The 13,738-nt window shown below is 44.6% G+C and overlaps 1 protein-coding gene across 1 annotated transcript in view; it reads right to left on the bottom strand.

Annotated features, from left to right (window-relative positions):
* bckdk (branched chain ketoacid dehydrogenase kinase) overlaps nt 1-13,493 on the bottom strand; it is a 73,931-nt gene extending 60,438 nt beyond the window's left edge. Inside the window, exon 1 of the mRNA XM_063031391.1 lies at nt 12,923-13,493. Coding sequence (XP_062887461.1) covers nt 12,923-13,162 — 240 coding nt within the window. The 5' untranslated portion in view covers nt 13,163-13,493. The remainder of the gene's footprint in view (nt 1-12,922) is intronic.
* Nucleotides 13,494-13,738: the final 245 nt, after the last annotated feature.

Raw genomic sequence — 13,738 nt, 5'->3', positions numbered from 1 at the left:
GTGGTACAGCACCTGTCTTCAGCCCACAGGACTAACCCTGACCTGCTTCCTGCCCTCACTTTAAATCTTCATCCCCCTCTAACTGTCTGTGGTCATTACAACAAGGCCCAACACAAACCCCACAGCACTTCATCCTCCATCTGGGTACTTCACAATCTTCTAGCAGACACAGTCGAATTGTCCAGCTTTAGGTAATTCACTCTTTCTTTCCACTGGTATCAGAACTGGCCAATCATTCCACAGCCCTGCTACAAGTACATACATACACACACACACAGTCTAAAACTCAATGTCTACACATGCCAAGACCTAGACAGCACTTGTCTTGATGCAAGTACCATTCACACCATAAATGTGCTAGGCCATGACCATCTCGGACTAGAAAAAGACCGAATAAGAACATGAACCTTTGCTGAGTTCCCATCATCAACATTCTGGGGTTCACCATTGACCAGAATCTCAAATGAACCAGACGGACACAATGCATGGAAGGATCTCCGGTTGCAGAAACAATGCAAAGTACTAGCGTTCAAGCAACACACATGAAAGTTGCTGGTGGAACGCAGCAGGCCAGGCAGCATCTCTAGGAAGAGGTACAGTCGACGTTTCGGGCCGAGACCCTTCGTCAGGACTAACTGAAAGAAGAGATAGTAAGAGATTTGAAAGTGGTAGGGGGAGGGGGAGATCCAAAATGATAGGAGAACCCCCTCCCCCTCTCAAATCTCTTACTAGCTCTTTCAGTTAGTCCTGATGAAGGGTCTCGGCCCGAATCGTCAACTGTACCTCTTCCTTCAGATGCTGCCTGGCCTGCTGCGTTCACCAGCAACTTTGATGTGTGTTGCTTGAAATTCCAGCATCTGCAGATTTCCTCGTGTTTGCACTACCGTTCAAAATGCTTCAATTCCTCGTCAGACAGCAACACACACACAACCAAATTAAATCATTTGGTCTCATCTTATCTGAGATATTCTTTGTGCTACCTATCCCTCCCATTCTCTGCAACTTCAAAAGAATTTGTTTTCTTCCCTTGTTCTGAGTGGGGATCTCAGAATGGAGACATCAAGGCCGTTTATTTTGTATTTGCACATATGCTGCTTGATTCGATGAGGCTTTCCAGTTTTTTTTATGTTTTTGCAGATTTCCAGCATCTACAAGACATGTTTTTTCATGTCACTATCACACTGTGCTGCCAAATTACATCTGCCTTGTTTGGCCCATCTGGCTGCTGTGCTGGTGCTGGGAGGGTCAACATGAATCACTTCTGAATACTGTACAAGGTTCCACTTTAACCAGATGCTGATAGAGGCAAAACACAAAGTTCTGTTCACACCCTTGCTTCCTTTCAGATGAATCAAAAGACCAATAACTGCCTCCTTCTTTAAAAAAAAATGTTTTTATGCAATTCTGATGGATATTTGAATGTTTGTTTGCATAAATGGTTCTCAATAATTTCAAACTAGTTATCAGTCAAGAAGATTCAGTCTGAGTGTTTGATGCCACCAGTATCGCATCACTGATTTTAAGACATCCACTGCTTCAATATTAAGTAGAATTTTATTTTTTAAGAACAAGTTGACATTTCAAAATACAAATTGATTTAATATGCAATTCACATGGCTTCTTGGAGATTGATTACAATAAAAAGCAATCAAAATGATTTGTGTTAGTCAATCCAATAAGCCAAGAACCAGGGACAGTACAGATTAGCTGATTTAATTCCTATGAATACACTTTCCCTCCACGCCAACTCTGTCATCGAGGCTTGATTCAGGACGACAATAGCCAATTCTGACAGGTTACAACTGTCCTTGTTCTGAAGAGCAAACCTGGCATTTTGCATTTTGCCTTACTTTCATTCACCCACAAGCAGAGGCCATTCAAGGTCATCGCACCTCTATAAAAACTCCAGAGTTCTAAATGCAGCCCAGGAACAGGCTGTTCTCTACAGAACAGCGAGACCTGGCAGCCACCATTCTCCCAGAACTCGGGAATGCCACCTTTCAACAGACCCAGGCCCTTTGGGAGGACACTGTTCTACTGTCAGAGGAGTATGTCGTCTCCCAAGGGTCTCGAGGACCAGACATCTGGTACGTTAGCTACAATCACCGGATTTGGCATGTGGCTGGAAGTTATGGAGAGTGGAATTTGGTGATTAGAATATCGCAATTTACATCTCTGTCCGGAGCCATGGAGTCAGAGAGGAACAGCACTGAAACAGGTGCTAGGTTCACGGTTGACACCATGAACCACCCACTGACACTAACCCCATAAGAAAATGGGATTTGTATTCTCCCCACAGTCTCATCAAATCACCCAGACTCTACCACCTGATTTACAGTGACCAATGACCCACTAATCTGCACATCCCTGGGCTGCGGGAACAAATTAGACAAAACCCACACGGTCACAGGAACTTCGTGCCAGGCTGCATCAGCCGAGGCCAGGACGGAGGCAGTGGCTCCTTACTTAGCTGCAACCCGTCTGCTAGGTCCCCAAATTCAATTCAGAGGAGCTGATAGTGCCATCCTCCTCTCTTCTTCCTCCACCCCACCAAATCTAATGCAGTGTGCTCACCATCGCTCTAGCAATTCCAAACCACCAGCATGCACAGTCCACACCAGCAGCCTGATCCTAGTCACAGGGGACACTGTCACAGTCAGCCCATCGAAATCTAGTGGGTTATTAAATGGTTCACTTTGATATTGTATTCCGTATTTTGTTAATCATATGTTCACTGATTTGACACCATCATCAATCATTTGTTGTAACTAGGACATGCAGTTAGTGTGCAGAGCACTTAGAAAATAACAAAAGCGTTGTATAATTGTACTCTGTTCTTGCAGTTAGCCTACATGCTGGAACCTTCATGCGATGAAAGGTGCAAGAGCACTAAAAATTCACTTATTCAGATGTGTAATCCCTGTGTAATTGTTCTGAAGGAGGTCTTCATTGCAATGCTGAAGGAACGCTTCTTCTGGTGCGCCTTTGTCTTTTTTTTATATAAAAAAAATCCCAAGACAATGCTAGACACCAAGAACTTCAAGAATGTCAGGACCACCTCGCCAGCCAGCTGCTCGTTGACAGAGGAGCTGGACTTGGTACGGACCACGCTGCCGAGGAAAGGTATTAAAGTCGGTGCACGAAGGCGGTATACAGTCTAACAGCGAGCGTCTCGGACGTTTTTCCTATGATGCAAGACCCTGTTGGACATGGGTAATTTGGTACTGCAAGTCTAACTCACTGGCTTATTGGTGAGACCAACAGCAAGGGAGACGTGTGGCCTTGGCCACAGGCTTGCCTGCTGCAGCAGTCCAAGAGGGTAGATGCCAGAGGTGGTGTGGTGCAGTGTCCATGCTGGATTGGGGTCTGGCATCTCCTATCAGTGCTGCCCTCCAGTGTTCGCCTGGCAGAAGACAAGCTGCATTGTGTGGCACATTTGTCTGCGGATTACTGAGAACTGTTTGTTCTTCCTGACAGCAACCATGCATTATCTATTTAAGGACATGTCCTTCAGGGACTTGGGCTATATATATATATATATATATATATATATATATACACATTTTATTTTTTGTGACTGTATGCTTACTTGCCATCTTGCATGTGCTACGTGTGCCTTGTGCTGTGTATGACCATGGGTACTGTTTTACACCTTGGCCCCAGAGGAATGTTGTTTCATGTATGACTGAACGATAATTAAACTTGAACTTGAGAAATATCTTGGATATCAGCACACAACGACAGCAAGTGTTACAAATATTCAGTGGCAGGGCAGCATTTAGTTGGTAGAGAACAGTGCTAGTTTTTGAGAGAATGAGAAAATGTGTTGTCCATAGCAAAGAGGAGGAGAGAACACAGATGTTTGTGATGAAGTGCAGAGCAGGATCAGCCCGGTGAAAACATTTTTGGAGCTGTCCAGAACACAGAAGAACATGCGCGAACTGTAGGACACAGAACACAGCAGCTGTAGGAAGTTTGAAATAAAGTGCTGGAAATACCCAGCAGATCAGGCAGCATCTGTGGAGAAGTAAACACCATAATGTTACAACTGGATGACAGAGATGCTTACATCGTGATCTGATCAGTTCCTACAGAGAGGGCTGGTTACCTGAAATTGTTGAATTAGATATCGAATCCTCTATTGCATTACACCTTGATAGAAGGGTGAGGTTCTGTTCAAGCTTACGCTGGCCTTCGCTGACAGCGTGTAGGAGGGCTCTCTATCCTATTCGAGAAACACAATAGAAGTGACAGGCTTCTGGAAGTCCATGATCATCCTTGTCATCAAGTGTACATTATACTATAGCTATAGCTTGCCATCTTCTCTTGATCACACGACTTCATGACGTGTTGGTAAATAATGGTTCGTAGAAGATCATATTGGCTTTCAAGTGTGTGAGAATAATGAAGTTTCTTCGGTGGTACCAAGTATTTCCTAGTAGAGAGTGTAGTGGTTACTTGAAAACAAAGCAGAACTGCTGAGAGACTTCCAGGGTGAATTAACACTGTATGACTCACTTCCAAATAACAAATTTCCAAAAAAAAAAGTACATTCCATCCTTTATTACAAAACCAGCATAGACGAATGATCTTGCAGTGATAAAAAAACTAATGAAATTATATTAGCAATATAACAGTCTAATTGACATTACAATATTAGTGTAAATAAGTTTGCATTTCAATTAATGAAGTTAATGTAATAAGCAGCCCAATAACATTCCAATTAGCAAAGTTAGTGATTGAATAGCATTCTAATAGCATAACTTAAGTAGTTAAATGAAGTTGGTGGTCAACAAAAAAATACAATTCCCGCGGCTCGTCCCCTCCACTAAACTACTGAGCGCAAATACGTAACTATACTTATTTGCTTCTAGCACACCCCAACCCATGTGACAGATCAGCATAATAAACACGCCAAAAAATACAATACAGACAGGAAGTAAATACATGGCTCCCACATCAAGGAATAAGTAACTAATCTTACACAACAACTACGGCCAAAACAAACCGCCGGTTAGATAACTATCTGGACATTCCGCTGCAGCTTGGTTACCCATCTGGTACATCCTCAAGCGAAAAGCACATCACGTAACCACTCCACGTGGGTTCGTCCCACGCACGCATCCAGCAGCAGTGTTTTGGGATAAAGTTGCTATCCTCAAAACAAAGTAAAGGTTGTGAGCAGATGGTACCTGCTGCGGGGAGGCTCAAGGTCCATCAGTTGTATCCCATCCCTGCACGGTCTGAGATAGACTTGCAGCATCCTGACAACAGCAGCACAGGGCAGAGGGCATGCATTTACTGTACCAGCACTTTTCAGTTCTCAGCATTACATTGGAATGCTTTGAAAACTATGAATTCCAGAGACAGGAATGTGGAATCAAATACTCCCCTGAAAGTATTATCCCACCCAAATGAATCTCATGGTCCAACTGGTAATGACTCTTTGCCATCAACTAGAGACCTGCGAGGGAGTTTCAAGAGCTAATCGGTGAACTAAACTGACTTAAATGTTAAGAATTGTTGAATCAAAAACAGTTCTTTGGATTTGGGCGAATGATTGGTGATGACCGTCTCCTTTGATGACTGGTACCAATAACAACAACTGCCAGCATCAAAGATATGCCCCTGTGAAAACACACTGGACCATGGATTACTTTTTAAGGACAAATTTATCCAATCACTTCCAGGAACTGCCATGGCTTTAGGGAACAAAAAAATATAAAGTCTAAAACTGAAATCTCACATGATCCCGTGAGTCATTTGTTGTCCAGCAATGATGTGGAACATCATTTCGTCACAGGGATATGTTCTATGTGTCATGATCCGTTAAGGGCAAGTACTTGTAGAGTACTGGCCAGAATTACATATGCAAAGTGTCCCCTTCATCCTACACATCACATAATCCCCATTTTCTATGTCTGACGTTCCTCCTTTTCTTCTGACTCTCCCTGCTCTTCTGCAAGGTGTGGTTTCCCCCAGGCAGTGGTTGAGGTCTGGCTTGTATCCTGTGATCAATGTAGCAAACAATAGTAACGCGTGAAGATCCAAAAAATAAATATGCTGAACAATCCGGACTACTGCAAAGCAGGGAAAGCTGTCTGTTAAATAACACACATCTCAGTGATGATTACCTTGGAAAACTAGAGCCTATACTGGCGCCAGGAAAGCCAAGGTGGAAATGTGGGTCCCCATGGACTCTGGTAGCAAGGTCTAAAAGCATATAGATCTCTAGGTCTCCTACCTTGGGATCCCCAATCTTGCCAATGGCATCTATGATGCCAGGCCTAGAATTCCCAGTTAAAATGCACAACTAGCAATAGCAAAGCAGTCATTGTTAGGCGTTTCCAAGTGCTGAAATGATAGAACTCATAGGCATCAATGATAAGGGTAGGAGTGACCATAATATGGTGGAATTCTTCATTAAGATGGAGAGTGACATAGTTAATTCAGAAACAAAGGTTCTGAACTTAAAGAGGGGTAACTTTGAAGGTATGAGACGTGAATTAGCTAAGATAGACTGGCAAATGACACTTAAAGGATTGACAGTGGATATGCAATGGCAAGCATTTAAAGGTTGCATGGATGAACTACAACAATTGTTCATCCCAGTTTGGCAAAAGAATAAATCAAGGAAGGTAGTGCACCCGTGGCTGACAAGAGAAATTAGGGATAGTATCAATTCCAAAGAAGAAGCATACAAATTAGCCAGAGAAAGTGGCTCACCTGAGGACTGGGAGAAATTCAGAGTTCAGCAGAGGAGGACAAAGGGCTTAATTAGGAAGGGGAAAAAAGATTATGAGAGAAAACTGGCAGGAAACATAAAAACTGACTGTAAAAGCTTTTATAGGTATGTAAAAAGGAAAAGACTGGTAAAGACAAATGTAGGTCCCCTACAGACAGAAACAGGTGAATTGATTATGGGGAGCAAGGACATGGCAGACCAATTGAATAATTACTTTGGTTCTGTCTTCACTAAGGAGGACATAAATAATCTTCCAGAAATAGAAGGGGACAGAGGGTCCAGTGAGATGGAGGAACTGAGCGAAATACTTGTTAGTAGGGAAGTGGTGTTAGGTAAATTGAAGGGATTGAAGGCAGATAAATCCCCAGGGCTAGATGGTCTGCATCCTAGAGTGCTTAAGGAAGTAGCCCAAGAAATAGTGGATGCATTAGTGATAATTTTTCAAAACTCGTTAGATTCTGGACTAGTTCCTGAGGATTGGAGGGTGGCTAATGTAACCCCACTTTTTAAAAAAGGAGGGAGAGAGAAACCGGGGAATTATAGACCGGTTAGCCTAACGTCGGTGGTGGGGAAACTGCTGGAGTCAGTTATCAAAGATGTGATAACAGCACATTTGGAAAGCAGTGAAATCATCGGACAAAGTCAACATGGATTTGTGAAAGGAAAATCATGTCTGACGAATCTCACTGAATTTTTTGAGGATGTAACTAGTAGAGTGGATAGGGGAGAACCAGTGGATGTGGTATATTTGGATTTTCAAAAGGCTTTTGACAAGGTCCCACACAGGAGATTAGCATGCAAACTTAAAGCACATGGTATTGGGGGTAAGGTATTGATGTGGATGGAGAATTGGTTAGCAGACAGGAAGCAAAGAGTGGGAATAAACGGGACCTTTTCAGAATGGCAGGCGGTGACTAGTGGGGTACCGCAAGGCTCAGTGCTGGGACCCCAGTTGTTTACAATATATATTAATGACTTGGATGAGGGAATTAAATGCAGCATCTTCAAGTTTGCGGATGACACGAAGCTGGGTGGCAGTGTTAGCTGTGAGGAGGATGCTAAGAGGATGCAGAGTGACTTGGATAGGTTGGGTGAGTGGGCAAATTCATGGCAGATGCAATTTAATGTGGATAAATGTGAAGTTTTCCACTTTGGTGGCAAAAATAGGAAAACAGATTATTATCTGAATGGTGGCCAATTAGGAAAAGGGGAGGTGCAACAAGACCTGGGTGTCATTATACACCAGTCATTGAAAGTGGGCATGCAGGTACAGCAGGCGGTGAAAAAGGCGAATGGTATGCTGGCATTTATAGCGAGAGGATTCGAGTACAGGAGCAGGGAGGTACTACTGCAGTTGTAGAAGGCCTTGGTGAGACCACACCTGGAGTATTGTGTGCAGTTTTGGTCCCCTAATCTGAGGAAAGACATCCTTGCCATAGAGAGAGTACAAAGAAGGTTCACCAGATTGATTCCTGGGATGGCAGGACTTTCATATGAAGAAAGACTGGATGAACTGGGCTTGTACTTGTTGGAATTTAGAAGATTGAGGGGGGGATCTGATTGAAACGTATAAAATCCTAAAGGAATTGGACAGGTTAGATGCAGGAAGATTGTTGCTGATGTTGGGGAAGTCCAGAACAAGGGGTCACAGTTTGAGGATAAAGGGGAAGCCTTTTAGGACCGAGATTAGGAAAAAACTTCTTCACACAGAGAGTGGTGAATCTGTGCAATTCTCTGCCACAGGAAATAGTTGAGGCCAGTTCATTGGCTATATTTAAGAGGGAGTTAGATATGGCCCTTGTGGCTACGGGGATCAGGGGGTATGGAGGGAAGGCTGGGGCGGGGTTCTGAGTTGGATCATCAGCCATGATCATAATAAATGGCGGTGCAGGCTCGAAGGGCCGAATGGCCTACTCCTGCACCTATCTTCTATGTTTCTATGTTTCTATAACTTGGAGCAGTTTTTAGGTCAGGCACTTTCCCGGTACAGAAATGTGAAGCAAACATCAGCAGTCTCAAGTGTCAGTGTGAGTGGCTCCTTCAGTGGCACCAAAGAACAAGGAAACCTAGACTTGTGTTTTTAAAAATCACACACATCCCTTGCATCATGGGCAAAGACACTCATTGTCCATTTTGAACTGTCCCCAAGCACCCAAGCATGTCTTAAGGTGCTTTCTTGCATTGCCTCTACAGTGTTTTTGTAGCTTATAGTTTTTTTTGGTTTGTACCAATGGTTTCAGGGACAGAGACGGGAATATTAGAGGTCAGGCCAGAGTCTAGGTCTCCATGCCAGAGTCAATGGTCAACGATGTGATTGTGTCACAATGGACATCCTGATCGGGTGTCAGGCCATCACAGCAGCAAGGCTGAAGGCCGGTGGCCACCCAGGTCAGTGTGTTCCAGGATTGGATCTATGCGAGCAGGAGAATGAGGGCCGATGAACTCTACGTTGGCAAGTTCGAGCCACAGTGCTTGGGATTCTGTCATCAGCAAGTCCAGCCTTCACAGTCCTTATCCATTGTCACCGGCGTGTTCTGCGATTGACACAGAAGTCCAAAGGTCAACTGGAAGTTGACCTTTGAAGAATGATGGCCAAAGCCTGGGTCACCCAGTCTTCTGGTCCAGTGGGGAAGGTGAAGGCCCAACTTCTACGAATCCGAGTTCACTAGAGACTGGAGAGGCCTGGAGACAGCGCATCACGTATGCACATGGGGAGCAAGAGGCTTGCTTTGCTGTTGTCCTGGTTGTTACTTCTGTTGTTCTGCTGAACACGCCACGACAGCGCTGGAATACGTGGCGATACTTGCAGGCTGCCCCCTTAGGCGGAGTTGGCTGTTAATGTAAATGATGTTTTTCACTCTGTTTTGGTGTACAAGTAATAAACTTGAATCTGTGTTCCCTCCCCCCCTTTTTGTATTTCCTCAATATTCTTACGAAATGGAAAGATCTTGTCTCGATGGTATATAGACAAAGTTTTTCACTGCATCTCAGTACGTGACATAATAGCAGCTCCTCTAGTGGGTACACTTACAAACAACAGGTGGAGGTGTTCCAGGATATAAAGTACATGAAGGAACAGTGAGGGATTTTCAAATCAAGATCAATAATTAATTTACTGTATTATTGTCACATGTATTGAGAAAGTGGGCTGATGTTTTATTCCTCAAGTGTGACAAAAGAGAAAGTGGTTGGTATGTACATACCTCATCCAAACTTCTCTACAAATTCCATAGTTGCATTTGCAAGATGAGGCACTGATAACAAGCATGCATTGCCCATCCCCAACAGTACTTGGGAAGAGGGCCTTTTCAAAACACTTAGCCCCTCCTGTGCAAGCTGTCACAGTCCTGTCCGTGAAGTCCGCATTCTGGTTCACGGTCCGGTCCGTCAATTCCTTATTCCAGGTTTTCCTTTGTTCCATTGGGTGCCTTAATTGAGGCACCTGATTCTCGTTTTCAGCTGGCACGTATATACCTCTCAAACCAAGGATTCCTTGCTGGACTATTCCCTTCCCCTTCCGTCTGAAGCCTCGCCTGCATCCCTGTCAAGTTCAACCACTGGAGTGAGACTGGAGCCTTGCCACGCCAAGATAAGGTACTATCTATCATTGAGTTTGGAACCATCTCTTTGTGTCCCTGTGTTTAGTGTCTGTATCAAAGAAGAGTCCTGGCCCTAGGTGCTGTTCCCAAGGAGGGGTCCTGACTCTGTGTTCTGTGTTCCAAGTTCCAGTCCTGTCCAAGTCAAGGCTTCGTGTCCTCGCCCAGCCCAGTGCTGGAGATTCCTCGTCCGAATCCTTGGCAGTTTACCTCTGCAATCATCCCGGCCCTGCGTCCTAGAAAGGATCCCGGCCCTGCGCTCCAAGGAGGAGTCCCGGCTCCATACCCAAGAGCCTAACCAAGCCGAGTCCAAGAGCCCAGCCAAATCTAGTTCAAGAACCACATCCTGCCCAGGAGTCCCCTCGCCCAGCCCAGTAGTCCCTTGTCCAAGAACCTCGTCTAGTCCAAGGACCTCATCCTGTCCAAGTCAAGGCTTTGTATTCTCGTCCTGTCTATGTGCCTCGTCCTGTGCAGGAGTTCCACATCCAGTCCTGTAGCCACATCTTGTCCTCGCCTAGATCAGGGGTCCAAGCCCAAGTCAAGACCCAGGTTCCAGGTCCCTGTCTAGTCTCTGGCTCAGAGTCCTAGCCCAGGCTGCTAGTTCCAAGTTCCTTGTCCTGGGCCCACTTTCCTAGTCTTAGTCCTAGCCCAGGCCTGGTGTCCTTGTCTCGTCCAGGGCCTGTGTCCATGTCTAGCGTCGTTTCTTCCTGACTCCCCTTGCTTTCCCGATAAACCTTGTCCTGTTCCTTGTCCTTCAGTGTCTGTGTCTTGCATTTGGGTCTGCTCCCTGCACCCCCTTGCAACAAAAACAGCCCCAGTGGTGCTACACAAGAAGTTCCAAGATTTGGACCCAGCACCAGGGAAGAAAGAGCAATACATTTTCAAATCTAGACAAAGCCCAGCCTGGGGTGGGAATGTGCCTCAAACCACTGTTAGCAAGATAAAATCTGCAGATGCTGGAAATCCAAGCAGCCAACACACACACACACAATGCTGGAGAACTCAGCATTGCTGGTGACAGAGGCTCAAAGTGCTGTTGTAGTAACCTTAACATAAAATTGCAGTTTGTGTTATATCAATGGTTCTTTTGGAAAGCGTGGCAGGTATATCCAGGGTAGCAGATTGGGTTCAGTAAGTTTACATTTTCTACAAAACTTAGTACATGGGGCAAAAATTGAATCCTTAATTCCTATTGAACAGCACACAAAAAAAAATCAAAAAACACAAAAATCAGTTCCAGAAAGAGGTCAGATGGAGAGAAAATACAGTTAGTATTTCAGATTCTTCTTTACAATGGTTTTGATGAAAGGCCACTGACCAGAAATGTTACATACACTCTCTGTACACCCAACGCATCATTATATCAGATTTTCAAAACCAGTTTTCAATTACAAATGGGTATCAAACATCCTGGGAGAAATTAAATTTAAGTACCCTTAACTTAAGAATACTTCGTGAAATCTTGTGTACTCTGTTTAAAACAAATCTATAAACACAAATCAGAATTTAAAGCATTGAATCCTATGGTTCTAAAATTTAAAACATTCATAAAAACAGACTTAAGTTAGTGAAGCCCATTAACTTACTTTGCTGAGCTCAAGTGTTATTTGTTTATTTATTTAGATACAGCAGACCTTCCTGCCCTGCAACCACTGATTTAATCCGAGCCTAATCATGGGACAATTTACAACGGCCGATTAACCTACCAACCGGTACATCTTTGGACTGTGGGAGGAAACCTGAGCACCCAGAGGAAACCCACGAGGTCACGGGGAGAACATACAAACTCCTTACAGGCGGCGGCGGGAATTGAACCCGGGTCTCCACCACCGTTCAGAATCAGAGAGAAAGTGAAAGTTAATCCTGGGTAATTTGGACGGCTGTATCTGCAGACACGATCGGTGTACAGCGCCAAGAAAAACACAAAAGAGAGAAGGTGATTAAAATGTTTTAGAAAGTAGCCCACACACTCCAGTTACCCACGACTCAATCGCATTATCTGAATGTAATATCTTTTCTAATTTGCACAAAAGTAGGAAGGATGTCCCCTACCGGCCAGATTCAATGTGTACAGCTGTAATCCCAACAGCGATCATTGAAGTAAACAACTCTCGGGAAGAGCAGAGCTACCAGATATTTCAAGCGATTGGAAATGTTTTTCTTTGGGGAAAAAAAGAACTCTATTAGGACATGCCAGTTAGTTCTTCACTTCTGAACAGCAGTAACTGAAAGAAGTGTTAAGAACAAAGCCTGCATGTTGTAAACAGCTCTGGGGCCGGGGGTGGGGGTAAGGGGAGTGGAGAGTGTCACAATAACAGAGTCCTTCCGAAGGCAATGCACTGATTTAGAACTCAGTACTGTACTGCAAAATTTTAAAAAACCTCAACGTTCAGGATTTTTCTATATAAAACACCAACTTTAAACGTTCACCTAATGGAACTTCTACACAAGTTCAAACCACGGGAATTCTAAATACGGGCTGAAAGGTTTGAAATCATAGGAGACTAATTTAGTATTTAATTTGAAATTTCTCCCCCTCCCCCTAGCACCACGTTTTCAGAAAAAGACAGGTTATACTGACCTTCTCGGCTGCTGCATCTATCGCGGACTGGTTGTAGAAGGAGGTGACAGTTTTCGACCTTTCCCTGGTTAGTTCGGAGTAGCCCGTCATGGAGGAGGTGGATTGCCACCTCTTCCCTCCGGCAACGCCGGTTGGTGCGGCAGCGAAGCGGAGAACTCGAAGCCCGGGGAACGGACAGGGTCCGCTGCTGGCATACAGTACAAAGACAGCGGCCCGACCTCTCCAGACACAGGCCATCATTCCCACCACGTCCCAAGCCTACCGGCTGGGCAGACTTTTTGTCAACTTCTCCTCTCCGGACTTCGTCTTAGTCCTTCCTATTGTCTTATTCCTTCAGCCAACAAATGAGACTTTCACTTTCCAGAGAAGGCTTTCTACATTGCGCGGCGCAGCGACCCCGGAGATCCATTTCCATCCCGCAACTAAGATCAAGGAAGCACTCACACGATTCCGCCAGGCAGCAAACACATTCTGCTGCCGTCTTCAAGGACAAACAACTGGCCGGTCCCGTTCATTGGCCGGCTGCAGCTTGCCATTTCAGTGTTAATAACCTCGCCACCAATCGTTCCGAAGCACCGTTCCCACGCCCGCTGGATACGACAGACGTCACCATAAATCAATTTTGTGTTTCACCGATATTAATGCCCAAGAACCTATTAAAACACCGATATCGCTTTTTTAAAATGAAACAGTTGATCCTTTTATTTTTGCACCTTCAAATAGAAATAATACGAGACCCTTTTCCAGATTTAACAAACACTTGATAAATAGAGTATTGTCGACCGCTTCACTAACCTGGCCTTGCACCAGGTGTGT

Source organism: Mobula hypostoma, chromosome 23, assembly GCF_963921235.1.
Source record: "Mobula hypostoma chromosome 23, sMobHyp1.1, whole genome shotgun sequence".
Taxonomy (NCBI): Eukaryota; Metazoa; Chordata; class Chondrichthyes; order Myliobatiformes; family Myliobatidae; genus Mobula; species Mobula hypostoma.
Note: the sequence above shows the minus strand (reverse complement) of the source record. Positions and strands in the feature narration are given on the sequence as shown.